The sequence below is a fragment of the Corvus hawaiiensis genome, chromosome 4 (genome assembly GCF_020740725.1).
Source record: "Corvus hawaiiensis isolate bCorHaw1 chromosome 4, bCorHaw1.pri.cur, whole genome shotgun sequence".
NCBI lineage: Eukaryota > Metazoa > Chordata > Aves > Passeriformes > Corvidae > Corvus > Corvus hawaiiensis.
In genome coordinates, this window is record NC_063216.1 from 70,633,421 (window position 1) to 70,652,467 (window position 19,047).

Sequence of the window (19,047 nt, forward strand, 5' to 3'; positions counted from 1 at the left end):
TTCCTAATAACCTGCAATTGCCTTTCAATGATAATTTCATCTCATTATTATGTACTCAGAATATCCTCTGCTCCCAGCCAACTTTAGAAAAAATGCGCAACTATGCAAAGCCAATAGCTATGAAAAGAAAATTTAAATCAGCATATCCTGGAAAACCCACACAAGGGGGAACTGAACTATTTTTAGCATCAACAACGTACTCTTTAAGCAGGCAACAGCATGACTTGAAAGCTAAGATTTAAAAAAAAATATTTGAGAGCAATTCTTTAATCTTTCTCTGTTTTATTCTTACATAATTAGGCAATATTCTTCTTAAGCATTCTTTTAAAAAATATCCTGCAAAAATGAAAGAAAAAGTTGAACAAAAAGATTGTTTTTTGAACAGTGCTTACAGAATATTTCTAAAACTGATTTCCTTGACTGAATACAATACCTTTTCTTTGCTGTTCCAAGACAGTATTGAAACTGCAACATGAAAAATAACCTGAAAAAGTGAGCTGAGCACCCACTGGTTCATGATGCTTTTGGCTTCCTGGATGATACAATTTTCTGCTAGGTGCTATATTAAGTATATGTAATTTTACCATTTAAAAAAGGGATAGCACAAATTCTTTTCAGAAATGTATTGTCACAGTTGTTGCTATTTTGAGAGGAGATTTCTTTTTGATGACCATGCAAGGACAGAGAGAAGAATGTATAGATCCAGGAAATGGGGAAAAAAACCCTAAGGTTTGAAGAATTTTTGGTAGAAAGGGGAAAATAGAAAAGATTTTCAAGTAACTGCAGCCATACTTTGCTAGCTTCTTTGCAACAGTGTGATAATAAAACTGTGATGAAAACGTACAGTACTTTGTAATTCTTTGTAAAATCTATATTAAACCTTTAATTTAACAAAGCTTTTGTAAAATATTATGACAATGAAAAACCATGGAAGACCTTTATTGGGCAGAGTGCATGAAATGAGTTTCACAGAAGAGGAAAATCTGCTTTTCTGAAGATATATTTATGTAGCACTGTGGTGGCAAAGAGCACTCAATGGCTGCTGATTTTAAAAGCAGCCATTATACCATCACAGCAACGTAGGGTTCTGCCTTACATCAATCAGTTTTTGGTTGTGAATCCTGAAGTTCAGATGCTCATCAGGAATATAACAGACAGCAATAGTGAAATGGCCAGCAGGAACCCTCTATCTGTCTGACCACGGCTTTCTGGAAATGGGAAATGTACCAACAGGAAAATGAGAAAGTGTCACAAAAAGAAGGAACACAGTTTCCACATATTCCGAATGTCATCTGAGTTCCAAGCATATCCTGAAAAAAGTGTTACCAAACAATAACTGATTTCAGCTTTAGCCTTGTGGGAAAAAAAAGTTAACAACACAATAAAATAGATAAAAATCCACCTAGAAGCACATTACTGCATGTGAACTCCAGTTAGCTTTAGGCTTCCGTGGACTGTCATATTTTAAAGAAAATGAAGGATTACGCAGAAAAAGCCAGTGTGAAAAATATTGTCTCTTATGGAAGGTATAACTGTCACATAACCAACACCACAGGTACAGAAGTGCTTATTTCTTGTTTTAAATGTCTGGGTGTTTTTATGGATGGTTTTTCCCTGTGTAGCTAAATATGCACTACTTAAAATATTTAACACATATTCCTTGAAAATTTTATACAAGGATTTGCATTAGGAAAGAAATAATTTTAATGCAGCTTGTTTTTCCTTTATAGTAAAAGCATGTTACTATAATTACTACAGAAATAACACAAAATATTGTAATTTCAGTCAGGAAGTTTGGTGAGTCGAAATTAATGTGGCGCATCAGGTAATCTATTGCAGTTATTTTTGTTTACATTCATATTTAATTTATTGTTCTCTTCTCTATATTGTTGTATTTTAGTACATGGGAGGACAAAAAGACCTTTTATAGGTCACTTAGGAACTTAACTTTCTTTTGTCCCAAATATTAAGTAAGATTTAAATACCAACACCTTACTGATTCATATGAAAGATTTCCTTACTTTGGGAAATAAGACATAGGCTTCCATATCACTCAAGGATGTTGAAAATATTACTCTTTCTAAATATATTACTTTCAAATTACAGACATAACTTACAGCAAAACCATTTGCTTTGTGGAATTTTTTCATATAAGGAAATGCTTTTATTTGCTTTCTGGCAAGCAAGAAATTGAGGCAAAGAAAGCCACACCTTTCAGTGTGGTCATACATTATACCAATGTCCTCACCAGCAAGAGAACTTCCATCTTTTACCATCTTCTCCTTAAATTACTCTAATGCTTCCTTTCATGCTCTTGAGTAGGTATTGGACTAGAATTAGCAATTACTGCACAACATTTGTAATCTGTGTACTCAGCCTTCCTCTCAAATTGTAATTATTTCCATTCTATTACTTAACAAAAACCTTAAATTACTAAATATTCACAGTTTAATTTATTTTTTCTCCAACTGTCAAAGTAAAATTTGCTATAAATGTGATAAAACAAATCATTGCAACCTTGAAAAAGTCTGTTTAATTTCAAAGAGTGATCTATTTCCCATAATTATTTTCACTTGAATTTCAGCTAGTTTATGAAAGAGAAAAGGAAAATGAAAAATTGTACCACCAGCTAAAGTCTAGACAGTGACGTTAAAAGAACTATATTAGGAAATATTTAATAATACTTATTTGCTGTCAGCAAGCAACACATGATTTGATAGAGAGAAAAAAGCATGGAGGGAAAGGAAATATTTCTTTGAAGAAATACTATTTATAAAAATTCATGAATTTATGTTTGAATGTGACTGCTAACTCTGTAACAGTGTGTGATGCAGTTTTGGTTGTTTGGTGAACAGAATGCTCATTCTCAGTCTAATACAATTATTGTCTTGTATTTCTATTTACATTCCTAACTATTTTGAAATATATATTTTTGAGGGTTATGAGTACAAATGATGGTCTCTTACGTGGTGAGAGTTCTTCAGACTATAAAGGGTACTTATCATCAGCACTGAAATATTTGTGATTTAGAAATGTGCTTCACTGTATATTCTCTAAGACAGGGCATGGAATTTTATAGGAGAAAAGTCACACACCCCAATATCTTAGCAGTAGGTAGAAGCCATGGAAAGGGATGGAAGGAAACAGTATTCTCTGCGCACAATTCTGTGTGACAAGACACCAAAATATAGAAGATATGTGGAGCTCAAATGAAGTTTACTTAAAATCATAAACACTGCATAACAGTCTCAGAGGAAGGCAAAAGGAGGAGATTTTCAAAGAGAAAGCAAAAGTGCAAAGAATTCAACATGCAAACTAACTGCAAATTTCATCAAATAATGGTCAAAAAGCTGACATCAAAGATATAAGGAGTTTTTTTGGCATTAAAATCACTGTCCAAGAAATCCTAGATTAACATCATTATCCGTTTTCAAAGCACCAAATAGCCATTGAATGTACAACATCTCAGCACTCTAATAACAGCTCTGTGAAATGCCACAGCAGAACCCCCAGCAAATTAAGAAAAGTGAAGAATCTTTCTTAGATGAAAAGCTGTTTGGAAATATTGTAAAGACTTACAAAACCCTGTTGCCAAACCAAGAAGACCTAGGGTTTATATTGCAGATAGGCAAACATCAGCTTGTTTTTTTTGGATGCTTTAATTGTCAATGCGCTACCATTTATAAAAGCCTACAGGAAGCAGTGAGAAAACCCCATCAAACCACTACCTACAGCGGGACACCTCTGAAGTAAATCTGAGCTACTGTTTATCAAGTCCAGATGTGAAGATTGCATGAGCAACCATGCAAATCTCTCTGTGGGAAGGGTTTTGTTCCATGCAAAAATTAGTATCTTAATTAGTATCTCATCTTAGCTCCTCTCAATGAACAAGAAAAAAGAATAATGATATTTTAAATTGGGAAGATTATATTGAGGTCTTGGGGTTGTGATGGAGAAGTATATTAAAAGCATTGGGAAATCTATTCACTAAAGAGCCTGGTTATTCTAGGCTTTTAAAAAGTACTGAAAGATTAAATGGCATTGTAAAGTGAAGTTGAAAGTATCAAGAACAAAACAATAAGAAAGGCAAAACGACTCAGGACTGAACGCAAATCCAGTACTCTATAAAACATACTTCATAACTAAAAAAAATGAACTGATCATTATTTTGCCCATTATATCTTTTTCAAGTTGGTAAAAAACCCTTTATGAGGATAGATGGAGGAGTAGAGGACTCAGTTGCCTCATAGTGCTTCAGAAGCACAGTTGGAGTTAGGAAGCCACCAAGAAACAGAGAAGACTCCGCAGACATCCTTCCCAGATGTGAGTTAAATCTTTCTATGACAAGGAAATCAAATATCTTCTACTTTTTTTCACGTGTTTCTTATCTCAAGGTACTGATATAAATTGCTGATAAATACAAAAAAGTATCTCTACATTTTAAAAATATTTTTTAATAAAAAAGTGTTAGAAACTGTGCTTTGTGTGAGCTTGCATGGCTTTTGGAACAAAGAGTGATTCTGATTTCTGCATCTACTTCAGAAATTTATGTCTTAATTTATTCCCTCATCAATTTATTCCATTATAATTTTTTAAATTGTCATGTCTGTACTTATGATTATGAGTGTAACCCCCACAAATTACCATTTTTATGAGTAGAAGGGCAAGAAAAGAGTATTGCCATAGTAAGATCTATCAGAGGCAAGGAAAGAATTCTGAATTTTTCCTAAATCTGGCAAGATTTTACAGGGGCTCACAGAATTGCCAGTAGCACTGCTCCCTTCACTGTGAGCACTGCAGACCATGCCAATAATAAAGCAGCAAAAAGCACTGAAGAGCACCACCAGACACGCACCTGCTCCATGGAGATATTTTTATAAATGACTGTCTGATTCCACTCAGGATTCAAGCTTTTCTGTATGTACTTAGTCCTCCGCTTGTACTCAGCACTGAATTTGAACAAAAGAAAATATTACATTAGCAATCTTTTGTTTATTTCAGCTCTAATACAAAAAAAAAAAAAAAAAAACCCCAAAAAAACAAAACAATGTCCACAAACCAAAAACCAGAAAAATAAAGACGTTGTATCTTCCATTTCTGCAACATTTCAGGGTTACGAGAGGACAATGACAGCCTTTTGGATGTTTTCTTTGGTATGCTTTTCTGAGATAGTCTTTTAAAACATCTTCTGACTCTTCAGCAGGCTTGCTCTGCCTCAAACCATTTCAAGCTAAAGCATCAGTCAGCCCATGCACATAGACTTTGTCCTCTCATTGTAGGTATTGGGCTCTGAGTCTAAATTGAGGTGATAATGCATTGATTTCTTTCCCATGACCATCCCATTAGCACTTTAAAGCAGCACATATTCATTATATTTATAGGCTGCAATCTCTAATTACAGGAATCCCAGCTCACAGACACATTTAATGAATGCCATAAGGTAACTAATATCCTGTTAATGATTGAAACACTAATTTCTTATTGATCCTGTTCTCTGCCTATCCCTCTAACTGTACTGGAAAGAAACATAAAAGTGCATCAGGATCACGTTGTTTGGGGTTTTTTTGTCAATAGTCAAGAACAAAGGTTTGGCTGCATAATCTGTTTTTAAAAAGATTCACTAATGGCTTCTATTGTACTTTACATTTCCTGAGTATGGAGAAAGCAATATACTAATCTTTAACAGAATATGGATTCACCTAGCTCTGTGAGCTTTGATGTTAGATTTGCTTTCATTCCAATTTTAATTTAACAGAAATTTTAATGGACAACCAAAAAAGCTGGGTAGGAGAACATGAGAGTCTTTTTGAAAAACCCACAAGATTTAAGCTAAGAAACTCTTTTTTTTCAGTCTGCAAGTATATGTCTGCTACATGGATTACTAAACAAAATGTTCCCAGGACTGTTCTCCAGCACTACGACAAAAGGGCACAAAATTATTTGTATATGCCATATTAGACTCTTTTATGGCTCCCCTACAATAACTTTTGGTAGTGTACAGTTCTCACTCCTGATTTAACTGTTTTGGTTCACACCAGGCATGGTCTCAGAACTAATGAATTAATTCTTTCCATATGAGATTAACTGAGAAGGAGCACTCAGGAATTCATTTAATCAGCCAGTCACTAATGATGTACCACACCTGCTACCAGATTGGAACAATTCTGGTTTATGGTTATGTGAAAGATACTTGTGTTTTACTGGCACAGGTGTATGTCAATGTAGGGACTTCAGCACCAGCAGTTTCACTCTATAAACTCAATTCTGCTGTGCAGTGATCCCATTTAATTAATCTGGATAGCGGGGTGGCTTTATTCTCCAAAACGAGGTGGCTGTATCCAAGCTGCCTACTAGCCTGATATCTCTAAGTGAAAGGGATTTGCAGCTATATTTCCTCAAATTTTTTGCTCTAGTCATTCTACGTATTTCCACTTATTTTCTTGGAAATCTTCCTATCCGGTGTCTTTCAGTTTATTGAAGAATGTGAAGGGTTTTGGGACCCGTTAAACAAAGTATCTGTTCACCTCTGCTTATGAGAAGAAAGCAGCAGCTCTTCAGAGTTCAGTGAGTTCTAAAAGCCACAGCACAGAACAGCAAGAGTGATTTAAAATCTAGGGGGACCAAGACCATATGAAAAAAGAAACTCACAGAAAGCTATTTCTTTGCATATCTTGGAAAGAAGGCTGAAATACAAAATCTGAATCCATTTTGAAATGAGATTTTTATGGCAAATATTATTAAGTGATGCAAGTTTTAAAGCATTAAATATTATTAAGTGATTAAAATTTTAAAGCACCTCAGTAGCCTTCTTTTCCTACTCTCTGGTATGAGAAAAGCACTCCCTGCCTAGAACATCCTGATTAGATGTCTTATGATCTACTGGTTTTAGGGAACAGATATACTTTCATTTTTTGAAGAAAGTGGGAGAGAGTCCTTTGCACACTCAGCCAAGAAAATGACATCAACATTCCCTTTCCTTTCTTGGATCTCCTTTTGCAATAGTAGAACTTCATCACCTTTTCAAAGTTTCTGATTCTTTTTTGAAGTATGTGAGAAGGTGATTCATGCAGTGTTGAGTTCCAGAGCTGGCAGTGACAAAATACAAAAGTGTTGTTAATATGGTAGCTCTGAAATATTTCCAGTGAAGTCCACGGAATATTTGGATCTAAACTGTGAAGGCAGCCTGAGCCCACATCCATGTAATCTATAGTCTGTATCTGTTGCAGAGGGAAGCCTCGTCTAGGAAGGTGCAGAACCAGCCAAAATTGGGTGGCAGATGAAGGTTTCTAGGCCTCTGAAGGGAAGGGTCTGGCAAATGTATTAAGTTCATACCACTGATGCACCTTCCCCCCAACAATTTACAGATTAACAGATGAAGTTACTTTAATAAAATGCATTCATTAAACCAGTCACTGGTATGTCACTTAATGTGAAATAATTTGCATTTGAAATTCAAGGAGTATGCTGTGTGAAAAGATACAAGCTGCATAGCTCTTTTCTTTATATTTTCTCTCTGATTCCTTAATTATAATTTATTAATATATAATACAACGTATTAAGTACAATGAAAGAAGAATAATAGAATAACTGTATTAAAAAGTATAATAGAATACACATATGAAATATGTGATTTTAACATTAAATAATTTTAGTAATGAAGAAACAGATTATAGAAATTTGTTTATTGAAATTAATCTGTTCACTTGTTTAGTCAGGTTATTACTTTTAGACAAATGCAAATTGGGGCTGGAGTATTTCTTATGTTCTTAGCCTGGGCTGATATTAGCATATGTTGAAAACTGAGTTTTCCTTATGTTTCCAGGACAAACAAAGCACTCGTAATTTCAATAATTACATTTCAATTTTGTTTACCACAAATAACCACTTATGTGGTCAAGAAGATTTAATTGCCCATCTGGGCAATTATCTAGAGTTATACCTGGCTTTAATGTCTATACATTGTGCAAGGTAAATAGAGAAAAATATTCCATTTTATTACCAAACAGACCATGTTTCTCTTGGCAGTAACAACATTCAAAATCTTGATACAAATTCATAGTTAATTATTTTTCAACTTTCAGTGAGTGAAAATGAAGTTTTAGATATCTCTGACCTAAATTCTTCCATACTTCAAAAGAAATTTTGCTTGTCATCAGAGTTTGGCCTTAGAATAATGCACCGAGGGGCATTAACTACCTTTTTCCAACTCCTGGAAATGACCTCATTAGAAAATGTAAAGCAAAACCATACCACAGTTTCATGCCATCAGAACTCAAGAGAAATCTGCAGTTCAATGCACAGGCTCATTGTCTCATCCATGCATACAAAAATTAGAGTATAAAGTTGGAAGATAATACACTCTACCTGGCATTTTGGACAACCATGACTTGTCTGCATATCCAGAATTTACAGAGTTAGGAACACAGAGGAAGCAGTGTAAGAGAAAATGAGAACAGAGATGAAAGAAAACATGAATAATGGGTAGTTTCTAATATCAGAATCAAAGGAAATAGAGGCATTAGGAAGAATAAGAAGTCTAGCATGGACTGAACTACAAATAAAAGTTATTCAGTAGCAACCCAAGTTTCTACTTTCAGAAAAAAATTTGGGACTTTTAAGAAGTTCTTCGTTTTCATTATTCTCTAAAGGCCCAAGTTACATGCAAAACTGTAGCAGCAGCTTGTTTTAATATAATAAACCCAAACAAAACTAAAATCCAATTCTTCATAATTTGGCAACAAGTTTAAACTGATACTTTATAGGGTGAACATGCCTTTAGTTCAAAGTCTTATTTCTATATCAGTGAATGTACCTGCAAAATTCCCACTAAGATTGATTTGACAAGCATTTTACAAAAGCCTTAGGTGCATTTAAAAACCTCTCAAGCTTTAGCACCTGTTCCCCTTACGTTCAGTAATAGTTTTGGGCCCAGTGCTACTGAACAATATTGAATACTGCATATCTGGAATTAGCAAGCCACAAAAGAAAATGTGTGCCTTTATTTGTACCACTCGTGTATTTAGTGGTGCTTGACTATACACCAAATGCTGAACTGTGACCTGAACATCCACTTTCCTGTTACTTTGAGCAGAACAGAAATACAGATTTTTATTTGCATTGCTCTAGCCTAAGAGTCTTTTAGTATTGGTATGATTACACAAGCAGGGAAGTTTGCAGGAATTTGTCTTTGCAAGATACAGTCTGATCCATAAGCTTAATTTTAGATATATCTATTGTGTCATTGAAGACAGCAGGACTATTATAACCATGTATTACATATCCTTATATATTCTCCATATACATATGACATTCTGTAACATTAGGCTAAAAAATTGCATATAGTATTGCTGATACAGAAACATATCTTTTAATAGAAGTACTAATGAGCTATTTGTAATTACAGAGTCAAAGACATCAATGATCTGTGAAAAAGTGATTAGTGACTTGTATAGTCATTAGATACAAAATTAGTGATATTTCTAAAACCATATCTTCACTCTTAAAAAAAACCCCATAAAACTCATATGGAGAGATTTTTTCTGACCAGTATTTCTTGGCTTTTGTATTATACTGCAGCCTTAAATTTATCTCAGGTACTTTAATTCTGCCTGTTTGCAAATCTATCCTAAATTCAGATTGTCTTGAGCTGAAGCAACCATTCCATGCTAAACTTAACATGCAGCTTTCTAGATTACAGAAAGTATTGCATCTATTTAGTGCATTTCCATTGAGTCTGTTGTTATATTAAATACCTTTACATGTATTATAATTTTTAAAAGGAAACACGAAAAAAAGAAAAGTGAATCTACAGGAATGATTATAAAGTTCCTAAGGTCACTACCAAAGTATGTACATTGTCCTGGGAATAGGATCTGACTCTGTTAAAAATCTACCATTTTTCCTGGTGTTGCACCTGGATTTTCTATAGCAATAACTCTTAGTTCTATTTAATAATGAAAAGTAGCAAAGCTAAACTAAAAGGAAGTTCAGGTTAAAATTTGTCCTACACTTACCCTCTCCCTGGAAGAAGATAAACTTTAACAAAGGGGTCCGAATAGCCATTGTTGTCTCTGGGAGCAAGGTTTCTTGCCTGAAGGATGTGGATGATAAGGTTGCCAAGGTGTTTGTCATAGTTGATTTGAAGCTAGTGAATACATTAAAACATGGTAGGATTATTTGTTACTTTTACTTTCTAAGTGATTCAATATCTCCTAAACCCTTTGAATAAAATGAGCTTTAGACCTCTATGTCCTCTGGAAATGAACACATTTTAGAAGTTTCTGTCTCTCTCTTGACTAGAATGAGATGCTAGATCATCACACTGGACCTTGAAAAAGAAAAAAAGGGAAACACCCATATTGATCTATTCCAATCAAGAAAAAGGAAAGGAAATTTGAACCCTTGATATTATTCTGAACAATAGCCAGTTTATTGAGTGATAATTACTCACATCCTATCTACCTGGAGGCCAAGTCTGACAAGGATGCTATAACACTGTGGAAAGACACTTAGTACTAATATAGAAGAGAGGGGTTAATCAAAGAGCAAAAAACCCCCAGATATCTGTGGTAAATTAGGCTTCATTCTGCTGTTCTCTGTTCCAATGTTTTAAAAGGCTAAAGTCAATTTACATAAGGGATAACCATAAACTTGGCATGGCATGGAAATAAATACACTGCACTATAAGAAACCCACAGCGATTCTTGCTTCAATGTAAACAGACTTGAAATTACTAAAGAAAAGCACAATAAGTGGTGAAATATTAAGGATTAGGATGAATTTCACTATCCTTTTAGTCCTTTTGGGAACAGCAGCATTTTCCATTCTTCTGGTTGTACTTCACAAGCCAACATTAAAGACGGGTGCAAAAATCAAGCACTGTCTTACATTAGTGACATTTTAAGAGATTGGAGCTGAATAAGAAATCAGTTGATGGAGATGGTTTTCTGCAAACTTATTCCACAGTAAAACACAGCCAGTATCAACAATTTACACAGCAAAAATGACATATTTACCTGTATTTCTCCAGTGATTGGATGGGAAGCAGACTTTGTAGTTTCTGTAGGCTGCCAGATTAAAAACACATAGATTTTCAAAGTTAACTTTTTTTAACAGGTGTGGTTTATACTGCTGTATTGCCACAAATTTTTAAAAACTGTCTCCAGTTGTTATAGTCAAAACTAATGGTTATGTATTTCAACAGCACTTAAAGTCCAGCCCAGCCATTTTGATCAGCGTTTATGCAGGTACAGAATCAAACAACTTGAACACGAAATCTTTACAGTCTGAGCAGACTGGTCACACAAGGAGGCATAGGGAGAAAAAAACATATAGCATTAACCCTGTCTAACAAACATGAATGCTGCCAAGAGAAAGAAAAGACTGTGTCAAGTAAAACACAGCTATATATTTCTGTCAATATGAGAAAGGCAGAGAGAGGCAAAAGTTACTCAAATTTAAACTGAGTTTAGGTGAAAGTGGGTAGAAAGAGTGGAAATAATGGTACTAAAACTAGGTGATGTGTATAAGTGGATTACACAATTGTAAGCCATCTCATATAATGTCTTTTACTTTATTCTGTGTTTTCTGATAATCAGTTCAAGCTACGACACTTCTTCAAATTCCTCCCCACACTTTCTGTGACACAAAAATTAAATTTTCTGCCCTTGTTTTCCTCTGTTCTTTATCATTAAACTTTTCTAGGTTTTTGATAAAAAGCAATAAAATCCTTAATGTTCCTCTCTGCCCTTTTTCTTTTCTCCTGTTTGTCGGTAGAAAATAATATCACCACTTGATTAGAATCCTGGACTCACAAGAATATGCTGTTCTGTTAAATGCTGGTGGCCTTGAGCCACTCTGGACCAACCTCTATCTGCAAGCCATCAGTCAAGCAAGAAAGCTCTGTTTCAGTAGTAGGATTTGAATATTTCTTGCATTCTCTCCATATATGCTTTCTTGGTTGATGCAGCAGAAAACAGAGGACAAAAACAAGGAGAAACTTACTGTTCTCTGGAGACTGGTCTGGAAGCCATCTTTTTCTATTCCTCCAGATGTGAGCAGGTGCCTGACATTATTCCATGTAATTTATATTTCTATCACTTTCTCAGAAGAGTAAAACCCATCTGCCTCTTCAAGCATCATTGTGCTGCCCTACACTCCAGGAAAACCCTTAGAGGTTTTCTTAGGCTGTTGGACATCAACTGCTTTAAATTAGGCAATGAAGTGCCCACATCTCCGGCACCACAGCATGAAGGTAAGGTGATGCACTATCCTTTTCAGGTTTATGTTGAAGAAACATCCTCTCAATCAGTCAGATCTACAGACCAGAACTATCCAGAAAAATCCCACCTAAACACTATCACAATAAAAACACAGGAGAAAAATAACACAAATCTGCCTGCTATATGCATATATTTCCTGTCTTGTGTTTCCTTATTATTGTTTGGTTTACTGCTTTACCTTGCCTTCCAGATATGCTTCTTTATGAGCACAAGCCTTAACAGAAAAAACACCCAAAACTAAACCAAACTTGATTTTTCTGTAAATGCATTTGCATCCAAAAAGTAATTCTCATGAAAAATTTTATAACCAGCTTTTCTTGGTACCTGACAATGCTTTTAAAGAAGCTTAATCCATCCAAAAGCTAAAACAAGTCATCTAATAATCTATAAAATGCTCTGAATCTGAAATGAAATTTTAGGTTGATAAAAAAGTACTCCTAGAACTTTTTAGGTCCTTGACAGACTATTCAGAGAGTGAAGTTCACTCCTTTTGCCAAAGACAGGGGGCTACTTGAGCATCATGCAATCTTTCAAAGTAGGACATAAAAGGCTTATATTTCTTATACTTTACCTCTACAAATAGATTTTATTATACTTAATATTTCTGACCTCAGGCTGTACTAGCACTGACAATATTGACAACACCAAAAATAACATGAAGCTAGCTGTGCTGTGGCTACAAAATCACTGCCAGGTAGTCTAAATGTTCTCATTTTTCATGAGTTGGAATAGCAAGAATAATGAGTTTGTTCACTCCAAATGTCATGTTATACAGAATGTATTAGTATGGATAATGTAGGAGGAGCTCACAGAGAAGGGAATGGGCATGATGAATTTGTATTGAGACTTCCAAAGGTGGTTAAGGTGGAGTTTGTAAAGTGGAGTCTGTAAAAATAAATGTGCACTTTATATTTCTATATCATTGTTGAATCTCTGCATCATTTACAAGACTGTGATTCAATGTATTAAATACTTTGTTTTCTCTGATGTCAGTGGATCTAAAACTGATCATGAAGAATTACCCATATATTTTAAAGAAACATGGATAATTTAGGCTGAAAGAGACCTCTCAAGGCCATCTGGTCTAATCCCCAGCTCAGAGCTGGGCCAACTTTGAAGCTGGTTCCATAGTGAGAAGCAGAGATTCAAATAAGTATCTTTCTTTATCACAGCTTCAGTGAGGATTCATTTGCAAAGAGGGAAAAGTATTTCACAGGTGATTTTTTTAGGAGCTAAAGGATCTGAGGATTTAGAAAAAAAAGCAATCCATTCTTCATATTAAACGTTTCTATAGGTCATTTATATCCTGGATGTAATCTGCACCAAAGAATGAGCACATGTTTACACTACAAAAGAAACAGGTCTGCATGAGATATTGTCAGCTCAAGGCTTCCAAAGCTGTGTGATGGCTATTCTAATTTCAGTCTTATTTCTTTTGATACTCCCTGCACACACTCACAGACCCCGTGTAAGAGATGGTGCTTTGTAATGCCATCACACCTGCTCAAGCAGGTTGTCACGGCCATGAGGTGAAACTTGTTAATGCCAGGCTTTGATGCTATGCACTATCACTTCCTGTAGTAACATTAAATATGAGAAAATTTGCACTGCAGAACATGACAGAGACTACTACAATATTTCTAGAGTGCATATTCTGTACAAAAAGCTTAAAAAAATTGCTAAAAATAAAAACAGTTGCAAAAACAAAATCTAGGCAGTTTGGATATTTATTCTGTCACGATACTTTGGCAGGGCTGCAGCCTGCCTAGAAATGCTGTCAGCCCAAGGCAAAGAGCAGTTCCAGAAAGGATGAGCTTTCTCTTCTAACAGAGCTCGACACCATTATAAACTTGGCCTGCAGTCAATGAACAGAAACTATACAAGTCAACAGGAGCTATGTTTGTTATGAAAGAAATGCCTTTCAACATGATTTTCAGAAATAAGCAAAGAATATTTTAAATATTTACCTGACTAGTTCTGACTTTTGCATCTCCTACATAAAGGCATTAGTTCTAATAATTTTTTGTTTTATCTTTATAAGCCTCCAGCTGATTCTTTTCATAAAAGAATCCTAAATCCTTTGTGAAGCAGGAAATTAAATTTATGCATCTAACTCTAGGTGATCTACTACGGTGCCAAAGCTGGGAACCCAGTCTGCTCATGTGGACAGAGAGGGGCACCTCTCCAGGATACACTGCACAGCAAAGATTTATAGATCGCCATACACTGTGAATTTAGGAGTGTGATTCATCTCACCAAATGAAAGGGGTTTCAGTGTAGATGGTGGCATGTGCACTAAGAGCCCTGCTCTCTGCATGCAGTGCCTGCACTGTAATGGTAGGTTTCACCCCGTGTCATGAACTGTACTTCAGAAAAGTATTATTCTCAGTAGCAAAAATCATGCACATAGCAAACTAGTTCATATATAAATGTGTACAATATCCAAAGTATGCTGTAGTGAATCTAACTATTGACCTATGGACTAAGCAATTCTGCCAGATCCCTGAAGTTAGGCCCAGTAAATATTGGCATATGGATTTAACTTGTGCATCACAGACCTGAATTAGTTTGTAGAAAGTCTATGGGCATTGTGGCAAGACAGAATTACTATCCAAACCAAACTGATCAATAAATATCTTCCCAGTTTGTACTAAATTTCTGGATGAAAATGATTTTTGTGTTTCCTCTCACATGAAAGTTATGTTGGCATATGGAAGAGCTGTCTGAAATGAGCAGGCACCATTTGCTGGTTCTGTTTTGTGCAGTACCTAACTCATGCATTCACATCACAGGCATAGTTCCAACAGCACAAAAATACAAACACAACTCTAACACAGTAGGAACCTGACAGTCCCAAAAAGGAATAAAGGTGCAGAGTAATAAATGTTTAGAAAGCACTTTGCAATGTGAAGCATTGTAAGTGTGTGAGAAGATGGATATTCAGGATAGCAAGCAGCACTCTCGCAAATTGCTTCAGGAAATGCAGTCTTCACAGCATTGATTTATTGATTTTCACTTTTTTGACACAAAATGCAAAAATGTGACAGATTACTTTATGCTCTAGTTTTCAGTTTCAACTGTGAAAAGATGCTACTAAATTCCCACTCTTCCCTTTTCAGGTGTGTGGATGCACAAGGAGAAAGAACTTCAGCTGAGGAATGGACAGGATGTAGCAGAGAAAATAAGAAATTATGCTTGGCAAGTTCACAGGAATTAGCTAGTGACAAAACACATTTTAATGGTAAATTTTGTTTTCAGTCTTTCCTAGGCTTTCAGAGACTTACTTACTATTGCTATGATTATTCAAACCTTGTAGCACTTTAAGCAGTAGTTTAGTATAGAGAGGGAAATTATGGTTTTAGTACTAACAGCTTCTTTAGTGGAAATAGTACCTCATCACCATGTAGGATGCACTTAAAAAGCAAGAGTAACAAAGGCTGGAAAGGGCAGTTATTTTGTTTAAAAAAAATAATATTAAGTTCAAAAATATATTTTCAGAGAAGAACCAATCTCTTATGACCTTGGAAAAAATCACATAATCTTTCCTTGTGTCCAAATTCAACATCTTAACAGTAATATTCATCGTTATCCATGAAATGGGTTTGCCAAGATGTGCTGTGATTCCTTGCCACACTAAAGAAGGTAAACAGGCAGTCTCTTCCTGTCATCAAAATGTTCTTGCTCCATAACTTGGGAGTTTCTTACCTTGCTGCTGTGCCGTTTTTTGCTCACTGAGGGAGAACCAGGCTGACCAGGGCTAGGAACAGCACTGGAGGTGGCAGAAGTGGTTCCAGAGTGGACATGAGATCCCTTTTCCACTCCTGAAGAAGCAACCAGAGGTGACTGCTGTAGAGAAACCTTTTGGAGCTCTGCAGCCAGTTGCTTGGGATCAACCCCTGGGGACTTCGCTTTATCTACTGGATTAAAGCAAGAGAGCTTTGTATTGATAACTGCCAGCACATCCAAATCCATCTTGCCATGGTACAGGGACAGCATAAGAATCTTTACAAATTATCATGTCATCTGCCTGCATACTTTGAAGATGCAAAAGGCATCCTATAAAAAATAGACATCCCTCCCACAATATTGACATCCCAATTCCAATCTTTCTGTGCTAGTGCTACTTACCAGTGCTCCTTATCTAAAAAGCTTTCTGAGAAGGTACCTCTAGGTGAAGAAAAACAGGCTTTGTGGATCATGTTGAATCAAACTGGAGCAAATTACAGTTTTAAAGACTGGCCTGTCCTATCATTCATTGTTTGAAACTGGTCCAGTTTTACCAAGTATCTGAACTTTCTTGTAAAAGTTTAAATCTCATTTTAATTTTTTTTTTTTTTTTTAATCAGCTGGACATTGAACAGAACTGCTCCTGAGATAATTTATACAAAAATAAAGAGAAAAATCCTCAAAACTTTAGGACCACAAATTAATCAAAGAAGAAAAAACGTAAACAAATGAAGGCTAAAAGCCCTGATTCATCTTTCCTTATTACTCACACCTGTGTGAGGCATCTGTGGCAGGAGTCTGATTGCCCTCCCTGCTGCCCAGGAATGAGTGGGAGCAATTTACCCTTTGGAGATAGCAATTTCTATTTAACACAGAAAAATGTCAAGTAAGTTTCATATATGCTAGATGGAATAGAGTTAAAAGGATACTAGGCACAGCTTGATTCCTAGGTTCTCAGAAGTATGAGAGGTTTAAAACAAGACTTTATCCTTACCCTGCCTGCTTGGCTCTAATACGTTTTTCCTTCAAGAAAATGGAGATTTTTCCTTTCTAAAGCACCAACAGTCTGCCAAACCTCAGAGGTAATGGCAAGAAAGACTTGACAGCCAGAGAAACTCTACAGTTGTTCCAACTTAGAAACCACAAGATTTCCAGACTAGGAGGAAGCATGCCTGCAAGAATGGAGCAATTTTCTCTTACTTCTGTTCCTTCTCATTTTTAGTTTTCTTCATTAATAAAAAAGTTGTTTATCCTAGTTTTTGTCCTTTCCAAAACTGATTTCAGTATCTTTGAATGTTTTTGGCGGTTTTGATCGGCTCACAAATTAAAAAATTGTGGGTAGCTCAGCTTCAAAGCTCTGTCAGACCTAGTCTTTGCTTTCAATTATTATCAATAACATCAATTTTCAACGGAAGGTAGCTTGATGGTAAGTATATTAATAGCTAGGAATTTTTATGTGGTCAGAAAATTGAGGATTCAGTCCAGATAATTTCGAAAGTGATTGATGAAAGAGCTGCCACAAAACCACGGAACTCAGAATGGACCCACGAAGTGGTGAGTGAAGCAATCTTTTAATCTGCATTACTAGGTAAAATTGTGGATGTTGATTCAAAGTTAGATTAGATATGACTGATACAGTGACTGAAGCCTGCAGTTGTGGTATTGATTGAACAGCAGGAAATCCACCCAAAAGCACTGCCATCTTAGAACCCGCATAACAAAACTGACTCCTTGCTATTGCATCCCTATATCCAGTAAATACTGGTTTTTTATCACTTATAGCAGGCCACAAACCTTGTATTAAGCTTACAGGTATTTTCATCAAGGTCTTTTCCAACACTGACAATCCTATGGTTCTACAAACACAGGCCTTAGAACTTGTGTGTTCTTTGGACTTTCTGCAGTTTGCTGGGAGCTTTGTTTTAGCCTGTCTGGCTGCAACAGCAATTGTCTAATGACTGGAGAGCTATGACCTTAATTTGTCTGAGTTACACTTCACCTTGTATAGTGGTGTGGTATAGTGCCCATTCTTAATTATTTTGATACAGAAAGGCACAGCTGTAATTGCACTGTGCAGACTGAAGTATTTATGACTCCAGATTAATAATGCAGTTTATAGGAGCAGAGGCCTGAGGTGACAGCAGAGTGCTGCAAGGTTTGGACACAGGATGGCAGCTGAGGCCCCAGGGACACCAGCAACTCACTGGCCAGTTACTGACACAGGTGCAAACCCAGGGACTGGGCAAAGTAAACTTTAGGGGCAACAGAGGGAAGAAGGACAACAATATATCACTTGTAAAGTTTACAGTACCCAGCACCCACAGGTACTTTTCCTCTGGGCAGCTTTCACTCTGCACCCAGCCTGTAGGGCTGCCTGGGGTTCTTGTGACCCAGGCATAGGACCTGACATTTTGCCTTGATGAATCACATGCAGTTGGCCTTGGCCCATCAATCCAGCCTGTCCAGATTCCTCTGCAGAGCCTTCCTACCCTCCAACAGATCAACACTCCTGCCCAAATTGGTGTTGTCTGCAAATTCATTAAAGGTGCACTTGATCCCCCCATCTTGCCTTTTTATATAAGGCGTGGTCCCCTTTCTACCCATGGCAATATTTGGGATGTAACACCAGAGCTTGCAATGCTAACATACCAGCTTATATCACACCCAATTTCAGTTGCTATCTAGTCCTACAAAATCAAAGCATCATCTTGTCTCTCACCTGTCCTTATTGGCTCATGCAGCTCCAGGTGCTGGGGATTCTCAGAGTCCGAGAGCATGTTCAGGTCCCTAAAGAAAGCAATAAGAAGCCTGAGACAAAAGAAACTCTTTCCTCATACCCTCATTATTATATTAAGTAGGTAAATGAATAGTGGTTCATGACAGAAAGCAGCTCCCAAGCATGGTCCCTTCTTAGCTGATATATATTTGCAATGCTGTTAAAGAGCTGAGAAGAAAAGCTTCTTTTAAGGTGAAATCTTTAATGGATTTAATGCAAGTATGCATTTCTCATGATGCTTAAATGAATTTCATCTAAGAGATA

General features: G+C 36.1%; 1 protein-coding gene across 3 annotated transcripts in view; it reads right to left on the reverse strand.

The window, feature by feature from the left end:
- PCLO (piccolo presynaptic cytomatrix protein) overlaps positions 1-19,047 on the reverse strand; it is a 329,242-nt gene that overhangs the window by 66,832 nt on the left and 243,363 nt on the right. For all 3 annotated transcript variants that reach the window (XM_048300868.1, XM_048300870.1, XM_048300867.1), the window contains exons 12-17: positions 18,727-18,794; positions 15,987-16,198; positions 11,016-11,066; positions 10,014-10,144; positions 8,365-8,391; positions 4,856-4,949 (exon numbers count right to left, since the gene is read on the reverse strand). In XM_048300868.1, coding sequence (XP_048156825.1) covers positions 4,856-4,949; positions 8,365-8,391; positions 10,014-10,144; positions 11,016-11,066; positions 15,987-16,198; positions 18,727-18,794 — 583 coding nt within the window. The remainder of the gene's footprint in view (positions 1-4,855; positions 4,950-8,364; positions 8,392-10,013; positions 10,145-11,015; positions 11,067-15,986; positions 16,199-18,726; positions 18,795-19,047) is intronic.